Consider the following 20,882-nt stretch of genomic DNA (forward strand, 5'->3'; position numbering starts at 1 on the left):
CATCCATTCATTCGTGTGTTTTTTGTTTGGTTTTGGTTGGGGGGTTTTTTTTTTGTTTTGTTTTGTGTTTTGTTTGTTTGTTTGTTTGTTTTTTGTTTTGATTGTTGTTGTTTTTGTTTGTTTGTTTGATTGGGTTTTTTTTTTTATTCATTCATCCATTCTTTCCATCATTTTCCTTTCTGTTTGTGATTCCAGTCAGCTGCGGTGGCTGTCCAACCAGCTGCCGACAGAGAGGAAAGAGGAGGAAGATGAGGAGGGGGAGGGGAAGGAGGAAGGGGAGGAAGGTAGAGACACGCCCCCTTTGTCTTCCTCCGTGGATGACAATGACCGCTACAGTGGGCGCAGTTTCTCTCCTGCCAACAGCTTGTCTGCCGGTCAGTGTGGGTGGTTTATTGCGGGGGTGGTGGTGGTGGTGGTGAGGGGGCTGGGGGGTGGTTAATGATGATAATAATGATAGTAATAATCATAATGGTGATAATAGAAATGATGATGATGATGATGATGATTAATATTGTTTTTGTTGTTGCTGTTGTTATTTATTATCATTAATTCTTCTTCTTCTTCTTCTTCTTCTTCTTCTTCTTCTTCTTCTTCTTCTTCTCCCTTTTTCTTCTTCTTGTTACGATAATGATAATAACAATGATGATGATTATGATGACGGTCAGGATGATGACGATAATGGTGGTGATTATGACCACTTGTTTAGCGCTTTATTCTCGAAGCACAGCTCAAAGCGCTTCATGTACATGTACTGAACTCATAAACTGTAAATGAAAGAAATAATCAACTAAATCAAGAGAGAGTGGGTGTGGGGAGGAGGAGGTTCATGTCCAGTGTTGGGTGAAGGGGTGTGGGGGGGGGAGAGTGGTGGTAATGATGATGGTACCAGTTTGAGGTGCGTGTGACGGCTTGAGTGGGGTGGGGGAGGGGGGGAATCGAACGATATAGGTTCTTGTGAGAGGGGGAGGGGGGGCAGGGTGTTTCTGTGTGTGTGTGTGTGTGTGTGTGTGTGTGTGTGTGTGTGTGTGTGTGTGTGTGTGTGTGTGAGTGTGTGCGCGCGCATGTAAATGCGTGCATGTGAAACAGTATATCAAAAGTAGTGGGATTAGTGTGTGAGGTGTGTGAGGATTTTTTCTTTTTGACTCTGTCTCTGTCTCTCTCTTTCTCTGTCTATGTCCCTGTCTCTCTCCAACTTTCTCTCTCTCTTTTTCCCGCTCTTCTGTCTCGTTTTGTTCCTGTCTCTCCTCCTCACTGTCTCTCTTTCTACCCCACACTCTCCCTGTCTCTATTTCTCTCTCTCTCTCTCTCTCTCTCTCTCTCTCTCTCTCTCTCTCTCTGTCTACCTCTCTCTACCCCTTCTCTCTACCTCTCTTTATCTACCACTTCTCCCTTCCTCTCTCTGTCTCTCTGTCTCTCTCTCTCTCAATCTTTTCGTTCCAGTAACCTTCACTTTTAGTCTTTGCATATTGACGTCTCAGATGTAAGGGTTTTTTTGTTGTTGTTGTTGTTGTTGTTTTTTTGTGTGTGTTTTTTTCAGTAGTGGATTTCAGACGTGTTTGATAGTTACTTCAACAAAACCAAACAAATAGGTGGATGTAGTCATGTGTTTTATTTCGTTAAATCTTTTTAACAAAAAGCAAGAACAGATAAAGACAGAAATGCGGAAATAAATGAGGAAAGAAAGAAAAACAGAGAAAGGAAGAGAGAGATAGAAGAAGAAGACGATGATGATGATGATGATGATGGAAGTAGCGAACGAAACTCTGGTTTTCTTCTTTGTCTGGTTCTTACCTGGAGAATGCCAGCATAAGGCCCCCGGCTAGCGGAGGGAATACACGACACAGAACGTCAGTGACATTTTCACTCCCAATCAGAATCATAAATCATAGCTGTCATCGTTAACTTCCTCATAACAGAGCACTGTTATCATCATCATCATCATGCTTCGTCATATTCAGACTGTCTACAGAATCTGTGAAGACTCCTTTTTTTTTAGTATTATGGTCCACATCACACTTGTATATTTGTTTCTAAATGAAATGACATTTTACCATCGATTTTATTTTTACAGTGACTGGTGTAATCTTGGGTTCCAATTTTCTCTTTTTACTTGTAAGATTTTGAATAAGAAGAATTTTTATTCGCTAGTTTCCTCTCTTCTTTCTTGCCCTTTTTCGTGTGTGTGTGTGTGTGTGTGTGTGTGTGTGTGTGTGTGTGTCTGTGTGTGTGTGTGTCTGTGTCTGTGTGTGTGTCTGTGTGTGTTGTGTGTGTGTGTGTGTGTGTTGTGTGTGTGTGTGTGTGTGTGTGTGTGTGTTGTGTCATTGTAAAATATTATAACACGCAGTTTGTAAGCGCCCTGAGCTCATTCGAGATAGTGCTTCCTGAGATCCCATAGCTAATTGTAGTTGCAGTAGTAGTAGTAGTAGTAGTAGTAGTAGTAGTAGTAGTAGTAGTAGTAGTAGTAGTAGTAGTAGTAGTAGTAGTGTAGTAGTTGTAGTAGCAGCAGCAGCAGCAGCCATTTTGTCAAAACTAATAGAAAACATTGTGTTGTCTCAGCTCTTATCTCATCTTTAAAAGATTCGTCTTCTTATTTCTCATCGGTCAGCTTATACATGTGGATATACTTGCGAAACTGCTCTTATTAGAATAGTCAGTGATATACGTTCTGGATTTGAAGATGGTGAAATATATTTGTTTTTGCTCTTTTAGACTTGTCAGCAGCCTTTGATACCATTGACAACTCTTGAACAAACTTAAAACTTCCACTGGTATTCGTGACACTGTACTGGCATGGATTACTCCTTACCTGACAGAACGTACACAGAAAGTAGATGTGAATGGTAAATACCCTGATGTACCTGTCTGCAGATACGGTGTACCAAAGGGGTCCGTCCTGAGTCCTGTTCTTTTCTTGTTGTATACGGTTTTTGTATCGGTTGTCATAAGTCATCATGCGACCTTGCATTAAAGCTTTGCTGATGATACCCGACAATCAGTCTGCCTTCACAGCTAAAACTGGTGTACTGGTACCTCGGACAAGGGAGTACTTTGCGGACCTAAAGGCTTCGATAACTCTCAATAAGCTACAACTAAATGACGATAAGACTGAACTTATGTTTGCCTATCCAAACACAGTTGTTCAACATCCTTCCCTTCATGGCTTTGTTCTGATTAACAGCACACCTGTTTCAGTTTCTTTTCCTGGTCGCAGTCTCGGTGTAATTCTTTTCCTGTCTCTTTCCTTCCAGCAGCACATTTCGAACATCTGTAAAGTTGCCCATGGAGTTGCTGGGATCAGTTCAATCACTGCGTCTCTACCGTTGCAACTCAAACACTTTTGTTCTCTCAGGGATGGACAGCTGTAATTTTCTTTTGGCAGGCCTTCCCAAATATATGTTAAGTTCAACGAAAAAAGGACAGCACTGCCAGACTCATTTTGCAGAGTTTCTAAATCTGACCACGTTTCTACTATCCTTCAACCTCTCCACTGGTTGCCTGTTTCCGATCGAATAGAGTACAACCTATCCACACTGAGTTTTTTTTCTGCCGTCAGCGGCTCTGGACCAAAGTGTTTTCTCGGCGGAACTCCTCTGCATCTACTCTCCGTCTTGCCCGCTTCACTTTTCTTCTGATCCTCGACTTCTCAGGGTACTTCACGTCAGAACTAAGACTCACAAAGTTATTTTTCCGTTCAAGCCACAAATACGTGGAACAGACACCCTGACAGCCTCAGACACTCTTACTCACTCGCTTCTTTTACCTAAATCTGGCCTCAAACTCATCTGTTCTCATAGCAACAAGTTTCCTTGTGGCATGTTCACTCAAACAGCATATACTCCTGTTCATGTGGTGTGCTTGCCTCTGTGTGTATACATATGTATGTGTACATATATGCATGTATGTGTGAATGCGTGAATGTGTATGTATGTTTATTTGAATGCATGTTTGTATGTATGTATTGTGTTTATGTGTGTATATAATTTGCTAGGTGCATTTTCGTGTGTATGTGTCACATTGATTTAACGCGTTTTGAAGAATATAATGTGTTTTGTAAAATACCATGAGCAGTTTCTAGATAGAGTGCTGCATAAGTATCCAGTGGTAGTAACTGATACTGGTTGTAGTACTGGTAGCAGTACTACTAGTAGTATTAGTAGCAGTAGTAAAAGTAGTATTGGTTGTGTTGTTGTTATGAACAAACACGTAAATAAATATAACAAACGCCAGTCGCAGAGAAGCAAATGAATGAGCAGCGAAAAGCACTCGTCATAGATCAGTAAAGGAGAATGACCAAAAGAAAACAAACGACAGTCATCAAACGAATTTCTCCTTTATCATACTGTTGCGGCTGGTCACATACAGAAGGTGAGTGATATTGTAAACTTTTGTTGGTTTGCTTCTGGGGGGGTTGTTTTTGTTGGGTTGGGTTGTTGTTGTTTTCTGCACCGCACAATTATACTACAACAAGTGTCATCGATTTTCGTCGTCGTCTTTTTTATTCGTTTCTTTTTCATGTCGATAATATGATTATCTGCTTCTTTTGCCCTGCACTTCAAATTGGTCAGTCTTGTAAATCTGAGGAGGTGCAGGGGGGTGGGTTCATTATCGATGGTAATGATGATTAAGATCATCATTATTGTTATTATTACTATAATTTGTTGTTGTTGTTGTTATTATTATAGTTGTTGTTGTTGTTATCAATATTATTATCATGTTGTTGTTGTTGTCGTTGTTTTTTCTTGTTGTACTTCTTCTTCTTCTTCTTCTTCAGCTCGATACGCTACATATTCATCCCTTTTTTTCTTTTGTTATTGCTTTGCTTGGTAAGTCGTATTTTTGACGGTCTGTTCGTTTTGTGTTGGTTTGGTCCGAGAATGATGCTGATGGAGACATAACATACACTGAAGATTGTCGTTTTTTCTCCATTGTTTCGAGCTTTTTTTTTCAAACCTGAGCAATCGGAAATAAAACACCAGAATGCCAAGGTTGACGGCAAGAGGGAGGAAGGACAGTGAAGACCTGGGGAGGGTGTAAAAGAGACTTTGAAATCAAGCATCACTCCACCTCTCCAAGCCTTTCGGCTCGCTGCTGGTCGTCAGCTTTATCTCACCACCACATGGTACCATAACGGTACGAGCGGATGGATTAAACAAGTAGACAGTTTCGAGCTTCCATTTGTGTGTCACTGATGATGATAAAGACGATGGCGACAATGTAAAACAAAATGCCGGAAATTGACTGGTGAGGATGGAAGCATATTTACCGGTGCCCAAGGCAGACTTCGACAGAGGAAACGAGAACTGTGGAGCATTTGCCGTCCTGATTTCTTTGCAGATACACAGACACCCAAGCTGTGCCATCCCTGAAGACTTTCCTCGCCGAGAGTCATGACGATAACGGTCAGCTGTTGTGTTCTGACCCGTCCAGCCGTTCCTGGTGAAGAGGCACTGGGGCGCCGCACTGAAGGACTTCCTCCAGCTCTGTCAGCTGTGTGCCAAACCCTGGTTCTCTGCGAAGTGGTTTCTCCTGTATCCGTTGTGCAATGGTGTCAGTTCACCGTTTCGTTGTTGTTTTTTCTGTCTCCATATCCTTCTCTCTCCCTCAGTAGATCCCAAGGGGATTGTTTCATAGCACGGCCTACGTGGCCATGTCATCGTAGTTTTCTTTTCTTAAAACTGATGTCAGCCGATCTTCATTATGGTCCAATGTACTGCTTGTGACGGTTTGGTGCACTTGTTCGTGTCTACAACCACCAGTATGTCTAACGGGAACTTGAACAAAAAGTCCCCCACGCACTTGCTGATTGTTGATACCAGTGAACAGAGGACGGTAACTAGCCAGTACGTTAAGCCACTTCCCCCATGCCGGCAGGACTTGGGAACAGTCAGTGACCATGGTGTGTTGTGTTGTGGGCAGGAGGAGTAGGGAGACGCCACAAACAGGCGGTCCACAAGCCCAGCGGGTCCCGTGCCACAACCCGCCGCCTCCCTGAAGAGATGCCGAAAAGTCAGTCTGCCCTCGGTGCTTCCAGACCGCCAGAGAAAGACGTGGCCGAGATAGATTCCGGGTTTTCCACGCCAGAGTCCACCACAGGACGTGACTCGAGCTCCAGTCTGGAAATGGAGACACCAGTTCATGGGGGGATAGGCGGAAGCTCGAGTCAGTCAAGAGGAAAGTGCGTCGCTAGTTCCACTGCAGAAAAAGGTGAAAGATTGTCTATAAATAGTGCAGGAGAACACAGCGCTAGAGTTCAGTCTTCCATCAAAGTGAAGGACACTTCAGTTGATCACGGGAAGTCTGGTGGTGGAGGGAAGGGTTGTTTTAAAGCTTCTGTCGCTGAATCGGATGCAGCTCGTGAAACAAAAACCGGTGATCTGCCAGAGTCTGCAAAAGAAGGCAGTAAGGGACACACACAGGAAGAGAAGCCCCACATGCAGGACACCTTGAATATCACACGCCAAAGTAGCGGCTGCTCGTTCACCAGTTCTGAGCCGGGAGAGGCGGCCCCTGAAGAAGGGCCTGCTACCTCAGGCAACGTGGCAGCTGCACCGGCACCCAGCAAGAAAGATGAGGTGGACTCCGCGTTAGGCCAAAGCCTGGGACACGTATCCTCCGACCTTGCAGACACCCAGTCCGACAGACAAACGCCAAAACCAGACCGCCAGCTTCCTTCCACCAAATCAACCGCTGAAGACTCGGAGACGAACTCTCTCTCAAACTCACACCAAGCCAGCGTGGCGGGTTCCAGCAACGTCCATTTCTACCAGCAACGACAGAAGGCGTCGAGAACAGCTCACAACAACGCTGCTGCTGCTGCTGCTGCCCGATCCCGAAGTCCAGTGCAGCGTCAGGCCTCTGGGTTCTCGGAGACGTACAGCGCGTGCTCTGGCAGGACGGCCTCCCCAGGCACCAAGATCCGCCTCCTGGACCTGGCCAGCAACAGAGCTCTGGAGTGGGAGGGCTCGGACAGCCTGCAGTCCTGGTCAGCCGGCAGTGAGGACACCCTCAGTCTGGGCCTGTCCTGCTCCGGATTCGTCGCCAACAACACCACTGCTGCTGCCGCTCAGGCTGACGTCTCCCGCGGTAGAGGTCACTGCAGTAAAGTGGGAGGTGGTGGTTGAAGGGATTCTTGTAGATCGTGGTTTCTGTCTAGAAACACGTGGTGATGGTGGCATGTTTGTTGTTGTTTTGGTATGGTTTGGTTTGGTTTGGTTCTTTTCCGGCATGTTTTGAAGCTCCTGTTTAATGCTCCTGCATGACGCTGGCTGGGTTTCTGTTTCCTCACGGTGAGCTGTTCTGTTTCTGTTCCTTCTTCTCACCCCCTTCTTTCTCTCTCTCTGTCTCACCACACCCAACTTCTCACCACGTTGTGTTGTTGCGTTTTTTCTCACTGTACGGGTACTTGTGTGTGTGTTTTAGTTGTGTCCTCTCTTCCAGTCATTATAATTTTTTTGCTTTTCTGGGGTTTTCCCCGTCTCTGTCTGGCTGCACAGCTATATAGAATGGGTAAGACAGTTTAAGGATCAAACAAATGGGGCGGGGGAGGGGGGGCGGGGGCAATGTGCAGTTTCAGGAACAACACTGATCCTTCCTACCCCTCCCTTCCTTCCCCGTACACATACTCTCTGTCTCTGTCTCTGTCTCTCTTTCTCTGTCTGTCTCTGTGTCTCTGTCTCTCTCTCTTTCTCCCTCTCTCTCGCTCTCTCTTTCTCGTTGTCGCTTTCTCTCTTTCTCTCTCTCTCTGTCTCTGTCTCTCTCTCTCTCTCTCTCTGTCTCTCCGTCTCTCTCTTTGTGTCTCTCTCTGTCTCTCTGCCTCTGTCTCTCTCTCTGTCTCTCTCTCTCTCTCTCTCTCTCTCTCTCTTTCTCTTCTCTCTTTCTCTTCCCCATCCCACCCGCTTGAAAGTTATTTCATGAGAAGTTTGTGTCGAAGAGAAGACAGAAAGTGAACTGGAGGAGAATACGGACGGGGAAAGGTGAAGGGGTGGGGAGGGGAGGAGGCAGTAATATAGTGTGTTAGGATAGAATTTTATCTATATATGTAGAGAGAGAGTGTGTGTGTGAGAGAGAGAGAGAGAGAGAGAGAGAGAGAGAGAGAAAAGAAAAACAAACACATCAATCTCTCAAATGTTCCAAATTTTCTGAACGATCACGTTCCTTCCTCAAGGGATAAGTTGTTTACATGTTACCAGGGTCACTCTTACGCATTTATTATGACGCAAGCACGCCATATATATATATATATATATATATATATATATATATATATATATATATATGTGTGTGTGTGTGGGTGTGTGGGTGTGTGTGTGTGTGATGGCCTAGAGGTAATGTGTCCGCATATGAAGCAAGAGAATCTGAGCGCACTTGTTCGAATCCTGGCACAGTCACCAGTATTTTCTCTCCCTCCACTAGACCTTGAGTGGTGGTCTGGACGCTAGTTATTCGGATGAGACGATAAACCGAGGTCTCGTGTGCAGCATGCACTTAGCACACGTAAAAGAACCCATGGCAACAAAAGTGTTGTCCCTGGCAAATTTTATAGGAAAATGCACTTCGATAGGAAAACAAATTTAAAAAAAACAACTGCAGGCAGGGGAAAAAAAAGGGGGGGGGGGGTGCTCTCAGTGTAGCGACGCGCTCTCCCTGGGGAGAGCAGCCCGGATTTCACACAGAGAAATATCTTGTGACATAAAGAGTAATGCAATACAATGAGAGAGAGAGAGAGAGAGAGAGAGAGAGAGAGAGAGAGAGTCATAGGTTGTCAGAGGAAAAAAAATATGCTATTGGGATATTTGAGTGTGGTTAATTATGTTGGTGGTTGTCATGGTACACATCCGCAATGTCTTCAACATTATTGCAACAGATAAAAGTGTTTGTATATAAATGTGTCTCTGATATCAGCATTTTATTTCTCGCCCGCCCTTCCCTTTCATTCACTCCCAACCATTCCCGCATGTATCGCTTTCGGTTGTTTCGTTGGCTTCCATGAACAGAGCAGAATGTTTTGTCATCATCATCAGTAGCAGCAGCAGCAGCATAATCATCATCTTCTTCTTCGTCGTCGTCGTCTTCTTCCTCCTCCTCCTCCTCCTCCTCCTCCTCCTTCTTCTTCTTCTTCTTCTTCTTCTTCTTCTTCTTCTTCTTCTTCTTCTTCTTCTCCTTCGTCGTCTTCTTCTTCTTCTTCATCATCATCAATGTCAACATCTTCATTATCTTCAACATCATCACTATCATCTTGATGAACTTCTGAATCGTTTCATCACCATCATCATATCATCATTATGATGAACGTCTGAATTAGCAGTAGCATTTCCATCATCATCCGCAGTTTTCCATGATAGTCATTACCATTATCATCATAATGAAAATATGAACAATGATTATGATTTCTCAACAGTTGTCCTCATTTATCATCATTGTTATCAAATCTTCATCATCGTTGCGTTTTCATTGTCATCATGACCGTCGTTGTCGTCGTCATTTCTAGCAGTATAATCTCTTCCACTTCTCGCTCCATACTTTCCCCATACACTGATTTGCAGAGCTTGCTGGCTTTCAGAATAATTATAAGAACATGAACAGAAGCAATAACACCAATGATAACAATAATAGTAATGATGATGATGATGATGATGATGATGATGATGATGATAAAGCAAAATGCGGCACAAGTTTAGTAGTGTACGTGTATGAATGAATGTCCATATAGTGGACTGATGACCTAGAGGTAAGACGTCCGTCTTGGAAGCGAGTGAATCTGAGCGCGCCGGTTCGAATCACGGCTCATCCTCCGATAGTTTCTCCCCCTCCACTAGACCTTGAGTGGTGGTCTGGACGCTAGTCATTCGGATGAGACGATAAACCGAGGTCCCGTGTGCTGCATGCACTTAGCGCACGTAAAAGAATCCACGGCAACAAAAGGGTTGTTCCTGGCAAAATTCTGTAGAAAAACCCCCACTTCGATAGGAATTAATAAAACTGCACGCAGGAAAATATGAATTTAAAAAAATGGGTGGCGCTGTGGTGTAGCGACGCGCTTTCTCTGGGGAGAGCAGCCCGAATTTCACACAGAGAAATCTGTTGTGATAAAAAGAAATACAAAATCAAAATATAAATCCATATTCGCTTCCTTAATCCAAAATATCGTTTTAATTTACTTAAAATGCTTTCTTTCAAACTGGTGCTAATGCAGTTTATTCACTTTATTAATATTATAATTTTTATTTTTGTTTTTTATAACAGGATTCATTTGACTCTGTTTTATCTATCTATTTATTAGCAGCCTTTCTTTTCATTTGTTTTAGGGAGACATGTCTGAAATCCACTGTCTTTATTTTAGGGAGACATGTCTGAAATCCACTATCTTTGTTTTAGGGAGACATGTCTGAAATCCACTATCTTTGTTTTAGGGAGACATGTCTGAAATCACTATCTTTTTTAGGGAGACATGTCTGAATCATGTCTTTGTTTTAGGGAGACATGCCTGAAATCCACTATGTTTGTTTTAGGGAGACGTGTCTGAAATCCACTATCTTTGTTTTAGGGAGACATGTCTGAAATCCACTATCTTTGTTTTAGGGAGACATGTCTGAAATCCACTATCTTTGTTTTAGGGAGACATGTCTGAAATCCACTATCTTTGTTTTAGGGAGACATGTCTGAAATCCACTATCTTTGTTTTAGGGAGACATGTCTGAAATCCACTATCTTTATTCGTCATTTGTTTGCTGTTAGTGGTTTCTGTTTTGTTTATTTGTATGTTTGTTTTTTTTTTTTTTTTTGGTTTGTTTCTTTTTTCCTGAGTTCCCCAGAGATTTCATCTTTTTGTTTATTCGGATGATTTCTCAAAGTGAACCTGTTTGAATCGTGTTTCTTTTTATCTTTTTTTTTTCCAGATATTCTTCATTTTCTTCTTTGTGTTGTTGTTGTTGTTGTTTTGTTTTGTGGGGGGTATCTTTCTGTTTGTTTAATGTTGTTGCTGGTGCTGTTTTTTTCTTGTTGTTTTGGGGTTCCTCAGGACTTGCGTAATTAAGCTATGTTCTAATCTACCAGCATATTCGACTATAGTTATCTGTATATTCGGCCCAGATATTGGTGGTATTATGTTTAGCAAATGAATAGAAATGTCTGTTACTCTGGTACGTTGGTCAGCTGGTTGGTCGGTTGATCGGCTGGTTGGTTGGTTGGTTGGCTAGTAGGCTAGTTGGTTGGTTGGTGTTCTGATATGAATGTACCTTTTCACTTCACTTTTTCTGCTTTGTGTGTATGAAGTGGGAACACTGTCAGGATCTAGCCATGAAGGCCGGCAGTGTTCACCTTCAGATTGTTTATGGAACGCAGGTGACAGGCACAGCCGTGACGAGGGAAAGCAGGAGGAGGAAGAGGAGGAAGAGGAGGAGGAGGTAAAGACCAACAAAGAGGAGGAGGACACAGGGGGAGACAGCGCCTACAGCACAGCAGGCAGCGTGGCCACCAGTGTGCACACTGATCACAACGGCACGTACGACGCGGAGAGCGGCCAAGCAGCTGACAAACGTGGTGACGCCATCTCGTCTGACCATCCTGAGAGCAGACCTGTCATGGGCGCCGTGGACTCTCTGGAGGACGTGGAATCCATTTCAGAGCCTGACCTTACCAACGACGATGAAAATGCGGAGCCGTTGGCAACAGCAATGACAACAATGGGGAATGATTTCACAACAGACCCGACGGTTTGCCCTGCTTCTGATCACACCATCCCCTCTCGAGATGAAGAGGACGAAGAAGAAAACAACGATGATATGGACTCTGGTAAAGATTCCTGCGACGCCTCTTTTGGCAGCCACGGAACAGACAATTACTTCAGCAGCGAAAATGGATTTTCCGATGAAATAACTCAAGAGAATGGTTCCGTGCCCGATCGTACCCCCTCGCCGTCACCACCTCCAGTAGAAGAAGAAGAAGAAGGGCAGAATACAGCATCGGAGAAGATGGAGGTGGTGGTGGTGCCCACCCTTGAAGAGCAGATAGCCGAAGTCCAGAAGATGCGGACCCCGGAAAACATGTCCTACACCATGCAGCGCTACTTCCAGGCAGGGGACGACGCTGGCTCCGACACGCTGAGCATTATATCCGAGAGAACCGAACCGGAGGATTCTGAGAACAAGACAGAGAAGGACTACGCCATGTACACTGGCGAGGACAGCGACAGTGATGGCACTGTGCACGATGAGATGGACGGACACTGGTCAGATGACAGCGATGATGTCGTGGACGCTGGGGCCAGCACCCCCCGGAGGCTGAGTGTTGAGGACGTGGATGATATAGAGCTTCGGGTTCTGCAGCAACAGCACGCAGGCAATGATCCACAACCTGCGTCTGAATCGGACTCTGAATCACTGCGCCAGATCGGCCAGGCTGATGAGGGAGGTCAGGTTGAGAATGAGGAGAAAGATGTTTCACAGCCAGTGCAAATAGATGAAAAACATACAGAGTCTGTACAAATGGATAATGAATATTCAGAGTCTATAAAAATGGTTGAAGGAAATTCTGAGGCTGCACAATTGGATAAAGATGATTCCGAGTCTGTACAAATGGACAACACATATTCCGAATCTGCACAAATGGACAACACATATTCCGAGTCCACACAAATAGACCAAGAACACACCGAATCTGTACACGCATCACAGCTGCCAAGAAGCATCAGTGTGGAGGACACCTCCATCCAGACAGACCCTCTGATCATACCGCCTCAGCAGGACACGGTGTCAGATTCAGAGACAAGACAAGACTTGTCGAAGGAAAAGGAGATTTGCCGCAATAACTCTTCACAGGACACGTCAACCCAGACGGAGGAGGTCATGTTCGTCAGCAAAGAGGAACATGATCTTCACGGGTCGCTGGTGCACAGAGGAACGGAGATGCCGACAGGTCTGTACAGAACCTTCTCCGAAGACTGGACACAGACAGAGGCATCTCATGTAGCAGAGGGCCTGCAGGGTTCTGATCTTCACGAGCTGGAAACCAATTCTGCTGTCTCCGAGATTTCAGCCAGTGACAGGGATGAAGTCGACAGTTTGGTTTCACACAACGTAACGGAAGATACATGTGATGTAGCGGAGGGTACACGTGACGTAACGAAGGACACACGTGACATAACAGAGGACACACACCACATAATGGAGGATACACATGACGTAACAGATGAGGATACACACCACATAATGGAGGATACATGTGATGCAACGGGCGATACACATGACGTAACGGAGGAAACACGTGACGCAACAGAAGAGGATGCGCACGAGGTAACCGAGGATACAGGTGAATCAACAGATGCTGCACATCACGTAACGGAGGAACAGGAAAACGGTAAGCCAGTTATCGTCAATTCACCAGATGTTTGCACGCATGACACGCCAGGTTTGGGTAGGTCTGATTCACACACTGATTCACACACTGATAACGAAACGGCCCCGTCCTCGCAAGAAACTCTTCAACGTCCATTATCGGTCACGACGATGGACGACGCAGATGCCCCCACTGCTCAAGACAGTGCAGAAGGGGCAACGGCTAAGCTTCTGCGTCCTAAAGATACAACAGCAGTTGACGAAGCCGTACTACTGGACAAGTATGAGGTTTGTCTGTCGGTTGTTGATGAGCCAGACAACCAGAACACGGCTCACAAGGATGGCATTGAACACGCCGAGGAAACTGAGGATCAGGACGGCGAGAACAAACAACAGGTTCTTCCGGACCTTACTCATCTTAGCGCCGAGGTTTCCGGTAGGTCTGAAGGTGAACCTGCGCACGCAGAGGGAGAAGCCAGGACGCCATCGCCTGATTACCTGTCTTCCCCTGATCTGCATCAGCAAAGATCTTCTCCTGGTCTGCAGTTTGCCGACCCTGACCTTCCAGTGGGAACCCCGTCTTCTGATTATGGTGAATCCAGTGGAACCAGTGAGGTCACCAATGAACACCAAACGTTCAGCTCGGAAGAAAGAATTCGCAGTCCCTTGCCCGAAGTTAATGAGGTAGCGTATCATAAACACTGGGCTTTTAGCCTGGACGACGAATTCCGCAAGTCATCAATCGATTACATCCCCGAAGCTGATGTGGATCTGGACGATCTTGTTGCCTCCTCTGAGGTGCCTCTGAACGCCCCAGAGGGTCCACCGGGCGGGCACACTCTGTCCGAGGAGGCCGAAGAGTGGGAGGCTGGGTCAGAGGTGGCCAGTCAGAGGTCACGGGGTCAGGGGTCAGCCTCGGGGTCCACGGGAGCAGCGTCCCTCAGCTCTGGCGGCACGTTGCTGGCCATGGTGCTGTTGGGAGGTGATGATGGTTTGAACCTCTGTGCGGGACGGGGCACGGGCCGTAACCCTGGTGCAGTGGACTGCGGGCACCATGACATACAACTGTACTCTTGCTTGGAGCTGGGCCAGGAGGCTGTCTTCTCTCTTTTGTTTCTTTGTTTTCTTTTTTTTTCTGTTTTGTTTTTAAGCACACGACGGTTGAGATCGACACCCACCCCCTCCCCCATCTTTTCTAAACGATAGTATTCAAATGTATACATTAATACTCTAACAAAATGTCTTTAATCACTGATATGTGTGACGGTACATTAAACAAACTTCCTCCCCCGATCGGAGGGTTCTACCGTGTGGTAATGCATTCCTTTCGTTTCTCAGTGTCACTGTGGGCAAACCATGTACGCCACGTGTTTCTTGTGACCTAACAACCCGTTCCTAGCCAGCCGTTATTGGAAGCTTGAATGCATGCAGCATTGCCCAGCATGTAGGCCAGCGTATAAATCAATTCAGTTCAGTTCAGTTACTCAAAAGAGGCGTCACAGCGTTCGGACTAATCCATATACGCTACACCACATCTGCTAAGCAGATGTCTGACCAGCAGCGTAACCCAACACGCTTTGTCAGGCCTTGAGGGAAAAAAGGATATATATATAAGCAAATGATTGGATAGTAAATCATCAAATTAATGAATGAATAAATCAAGATAAATGAATAGATAAATCTAAAAATGGAATAAGATAAAATAAGAAATAAATAAGCAAATAAATTATGAAATGAAATGTAGAAAAACAAATTTAAAAACAGCAAAAGCAAAGCAATCGACAAATGAAGACTCCAAAGCAGCAGGTGAAGAGTTTTGGCCCGATTTATTTTTAAGAGTCTGTCAGAGCCGTACAACATTTCAGAAACTTTGGCTCGGAGAGAAACGATGGGATCAGACCTACCCTGGATATATATAAGACCCGCTTTCCATACTGGCCAGGGAAACAGATAATCACTGAGGAAATAAAACAAAGAAACAAAGAAAGAATTGAAATATAAAAAGAAAAAATCCAACAGAAATCAATGAAAGAAAGAAAAACTCGACACAGCACTTGGTAAGGCAACAGATTGTGTTGATATGGCTTGACCGTTCTTGTACATACGGCTTTCGTGTGATGACCACAACTATGGTATTGGTGTTTTTTTTGTGTGTGTTTCTTTTTTCTTTCTTTTTTTTTCTTTTTTTAGAGTGCGTTCTTCATATAACCCTCCTGACTTCAGCTTTCAGTGCCAGTGGTTTATTAACTGCTTTTTGTTTTTGTTTGGGTGAGGGCTGTGCTCATACTCAGTAGCGGGCTATTCTTTCCCATGCTATGTTGCTCATTGGTACTTAACGCTTGTGTTGTTAAAAATTATTCAGGTAGCTCATTTGTTATCGTGTTTCGCTCTTGTCACAAGTTTCCAAGCTTAATCGTCTGTAAAGCGTTTCCTTGTGGTGATAGTGTTGACAAAAAAAAAGGGTTGACCCTGGCGAAATTCAGAAGAAAAATGTTTTTCATTGGAAAACAAATTCACTTACAGGCAGACAAAGAAAGGGTGGCGGTGCACTGTAGTGGTATGTTTGTGTGTGTGTGTGTGTGTGTGTGTGAATGAATGTGGATACACACACACACACACACACACACACACACATATATATATATATATGTGTGTGTGTGTGTGTGTGTGTGTGTTGTACTGTAGTGCTATGTTAGTGTTTGTGTGTGTGTATGTATGTGTGTGAATGAATGTGGATATATATATATATATATGTGTGTGTGTGTGTGTGTGTGTGTGTGTGTGTGTGTGTGTGTGTGTGTGTGTGTGATTGAATAAGAGAAAGCGAGGAGATAAGTGTTTGCATAGGGACTATTAGGTGGTACTGGTAGATATGACTGGCTGATTGTTTCCTTCTAATTCGTATTATTGCACTAACCACTAACACGTTGTCTGTCTATTGGCTTCCTAATTTTGCATCCAAATCATATTCATTATGATTTAATATCAATATATTTGATAACCACGTGTTACTTGTTTAAAAACTAAACACACTAAACTTTTTGTAAATTATGTCACACTTATCAACGCTTTGAGTTTCTGTTATAAGCACATGCTTGTATTATTTGCCTTCTCTGCCACTTGCTGGCTATACTTTAATTCATTTTTTGTTAGTTATGTAGCATTGCAGTTTTGATTTTGTTGAATTCGCTCGTTAAGAGAAAAAAAAGGCAATGATATTCCATTCAAGACATATGATTGACCCTGGCTGTTTTTTTTTTAAAGAAAACATGCGTATTGCTCGAGTTCGTATTCACAAGAAAACACGCACGTACGTACACACGCGCGCGCTCATTCATATAGATAGATATGCGAGTGCTAACACTCTTGCACACATACGCGGGCACACTTACACATTCGCTTACACACGCGCACACACACACACACACACACACACACACACACACACACACACACACACACACACACACACACTGAGAGCGAGATATAGACAGAGACAGAGTAGATAATGTAACAAGGACATGAAATATATGTGGATTTTTTTTTTCCTTATTACAATATCTGAAGGGTTTGTTGGCAAATATTGCCAAAACGATAAAAGAAAGAAATATGGCTATTCTTTTTAGGAAATGTGCTTGTGTGTGTGTGTGTGTGTGTGTGCGCGCGCGCGCGCGTGTGTGTGTGTGTCTGTGTTTTGTGCCACATTGTACTGCATTTTATTGTACTGTACAGAGTGCTAACACAAGTATTGTTTCCGCTGTGATCAAAACTATGGTGGGTTTCACTGGTGTATTTCTGTGTGCTTTCCCACATGGTTGTGGTGTACTATTCAGCTGATTACATGCAACTTTCTTTTTATCCTTGGGGATTTTGTTTTCTTTTAGAATGTTGTTTTCGTGTATCTGGAATCAGTTTGTTTATAGTGTTGGTGCATGAAATCATGAAATATGAGTGTGTATTATCATAGTTTGTTTTAGGTTGTTTTTTGTTGTTGTTGTTGTTGTTTTTTCAAAAGCTTTTGAGACACTAGTGTCATGTGTGGTATACTATCAGTCAAGGAGCGCTGGGTTTGAATAATGGTATGAATAATACTGCATGCGAAATTATGCGAAATCATACTGAACCTTTTCATTTCTTTTCATGATGAAACAGAATAATCAGTGAAACGATAGGATTTCTTTAAACATTGTATAAATCGTTTATTGTCTTTTTTTTCATTCCTTTCAGTCTTCTTTCGTGGGTTTTTGTTTGTTTGTTTGTTTTTTTCGTTTTTTTTCTTCTTCATGCAGTCTGTATTGTAAATTACCAACTTGCTTGGTATATGACAATATAACATCCTATGAACGATACAGTGATATAAGCATGTGTACGTGTTTATTACAGTGATTAATCGCGTGTTCAGTGTACAGAGCATGTAAGTGATGTTATCTTTTTAAAGATGTATTCATCGAGCGATAGAACCTGATTGTTCCTGCACAATTGTTCATATTGTTGCTGCACCATCATGTGTGTGGAATTTACTTGATACACACAAATTTGTTTCTGTTATGGAGATGATGAATTATTATATTATGCTCTGTAAAACGTTATGGTAGTTGCTGTGGTGTTATCCTCAAAAAGAGAGTGATATGGAAGGTTTTAGGCCTGCATGCATTACTGCTCATAGCATACCTACAGTTCAGTTGAGCAAGTTTGGTTTTAGTACTGCTTTAAAAGGGGGTCTTAGACAGGAACGTTTGTCAAAAATAGATACTCTGAGTGTTCCGACTTCAGTTTTGTATGGATGAAATGAACTTTTGTCAAACTATTGATTGAATCATCAGCGATCGGTTTTGTTATGCAGGACGGTAGAAATGTTCATGAAAATGCTTATTATGAATCTTCGACTGTTAAGTTTCGCTTTCTTGGATGATAAAACTATTTGTCAAAACATTGATTAAGAATCTCCGAGGTGCAGTGTCGTTATTTTAAGATAATGCAAACTTGTGTCAGAATTTTGATTATAAATCGTATAAGTTCATTTTCGCTATAATGAGAAATATTAACTTTTGTCACATTATTGAATGCTTTGAAACAAATAAAGTTCAGTTTCGTATTAAGCCTACTTGATAATACGACTGTTTATTAAAATGGTGATTGATAGTCTTTATTGGAAGTTTATTTTTATTCATGATATGAATTAATTTTGTCAACGTATTGCTTTTGTGTCTTCAAATTTCTGTAGTCTGTTTCACTTTGATGCAGACCGATACGGGTGAATGAGTGAGTCAGTGGATTTCCCTGAATGTGGCAGTGCGACAGAATGGATTCACTCATCCATCCATTCATTCGTCCATTTATCCATTAATCCCCTCCTTTCGCTTTTGCAGCTCGTGAAGCGGAGAGGCAGCGAACGTCGAGTCCCAACCAATCACGGCGCTCGGGTGGGGGTCACGAGGACGACACTGACCAATCAGAGGAGTCGGGCGCCGTGTCACGTTCCGGGAGATGCAACAGTCTGGGCAACCTGCACAACGAGGACGATCCTCAGAGGTCCCGGCTGCACTACAAGAGCAGAGCCTTCACGGGGTCTGTCGATCAGGTTCGTGTTGTTGTTGTTGTTGTTGTGTGTGTGTGTGTGTGCGTGTTGTTTTAACTCATTCTACTCCAGGTACGAGTTAACTCGTACTATGATTACTTCCCTTGTGGATCAAGTACAAGTATTCTTGTCCCAACACACCATTCTTATTTCATTCATTCTTGCTTGGTACAGCTGGCATTCTAAATTGATCTGTTTATGGATTTCGGAAGAATGAAAACGAAGCTTTGTTTGACCGATTAAATCGACAATTCTCCATCGATTTTCGCCGTTTTAGTGAACCACCCTGGTTTTCCTGCAGTGGTCTCATGTAGTGCTAGGCCGGGGGAGTTGTAGCAAACATGTAGCTGTGGAGTAGAAAGAGTTAAGCCCTTCGCTGTTGGACTGTGGAGAAATGAGACTTTATCGTAGTGGAGTGATGGCCTAGAGGTAACGCGTCCGCCTAGGAAGCGAGAGAATCTGAGCGCTTGGGTTCGAATCACGGCTCAGCCGCCGATATTTTCTCCCCCTCCACCAGACCTTTAATGGTGGTCTGGACGCTAGTCATTCGGATGAGACGATAAACCGAGGTCCCGTGTGCAGCATGCACTTAGCGCACGTAAAAGAACCCACGGCAACAAAAAGGTTGTTCCTGGCAAAATTCTGGAGAAAAATCCACTTCGATAGGGAAAACAAAAATAAAACTGCACGCAGGAAAAAAAAATGGGTGGCGCTGTAGTGTAACGACGCGCTCTCCCTGGGGAGGGCAGCCCGAATTTCACACAGAGAAATCTGTTGTGATAAAAAGAGAAATACAAATACACGAGTCTTGAGTGTACTTACTCAATCACTACTCTTTTTTTTTTATTCACTCGTCAGTGATGTAACAGATTTTACTGATCAAAAGTAATGTATTCACAAGATGAAATGGTCTAACTACAGAATGGTGACTCTGCAGGTGTGTGTGTGTCTGTGGCTGTAAGTGTATGTCACAACGGCAGTATTAAAAAAAAAAAAAAAAGTTGTGATCTGAGTGATTGTTACTTCCAGACAAAATAAAAGTGGTTGCTGATGCTGTTGTTGTCGTTGTTGTATTGTTGTTGTCGTTTTGTTTTCTCTTTGTTTTCTGCACACAGGTCATTGTTGCAACAACAGGAGTGATTACTGTATGTTGTTTTTGTCTTGTGGTTTTTGTTTATGGTTATAACTGTTGTCGTTTAATTCGTTGACAAACACAAATGATGCTAGCATATTATGGATGCACACAGAAAAAAAGAAAAAGCAACAAAAGGATTCAAACATTTTATGTGTGATACATATAAATATGATAGTATGAGTTACAATGCAAATATTAACCATCTCTGTAAGTATACATCTTTTTTTTTCAGATAGCTACCCCATTGAAACCCCAAAATGGATCATAGCTGATTTTTGTTTTTGTTATTGTTGTTGTAGCATTGTAATCGTCGTGTGTCTCTTCTCTTCCAGTTGGATCGTGATGATGTCGACATGACGACAGTGCCTAGATACCGGAAAAAAGGCAAACCACTGTCTCGCAGTCGATTCAGCCTCGCCGTAAGTGTCAATGAAACCAGTTCAAACTGCCCTAGGTTTTTTATGTTTATGTTTGTTTTGGGTTTGTTTGTTTTTTTCAATATTCGAAACAACTGGTTTACAACTTAATAACAGAACAAAATGAAGAATAATTTTGTAGACACGCACCAAGAGGGCTTATGAACAACAAGTTATGATCATCAGATATATATATATATATATACGTATGTGTGTATGTGTGTGTGAACAAGGTATATAAGACACACATGCAAAGTTACATGAAACCACGCACAAAAAAGGAAAACAAAATAGATAAATATTGGACAAGACATTGAATCACTCCTGCACGCTATGGCGTTTTTGACAGCAGTTACTGACAAATTTCCCAAACAGTCCCACAAGTTTGTCTTCCAGTATAAGCTGACTTGGTTTGATAATAT

General features: G+C 43.2%; 1 protein-coding gene across 1 annotated transcript in view; it reads left to right on the forward strand.

The window, feature by feature from the left end:
- The window catches only part of LOC143297868 (uncharacterized), a 65,624-nt gene that overhangs the window by 27,174 nt on the left and 17,568 nt on the right, over nucleotides 1-20,882 (forward strand). Inside the window, 4 exon segments of the mRNA XM_076610396.1 lie at nucleotides 196-374; nucleotides 11,341-14,313; nucleotides 18,701-18,912; nucleotides 20,377-20,463. Of these exon segments, the coding sequence (XP_076466511.1) occupies nucleotides 196-374; nucleotides 11,341-14,313; nucleotides 18,701-18,912; nucleotides 20,377-20,463 (3,451 nt within the window).

This window comes from Babylonia areolata, chromosome 23 (genome assembly GCF_041734735.1).
Source record: "Babylonia areolata isolate BAREFJ2019XMU chromosome 23, ASM4173473v1, whole genome shotgun sequence".
NCBI lineage: Eukaryota > Metazoa > Mollusca > Gastropoda > Neogastropoda > Buccinidae > Babylonia > Babylonia areolata.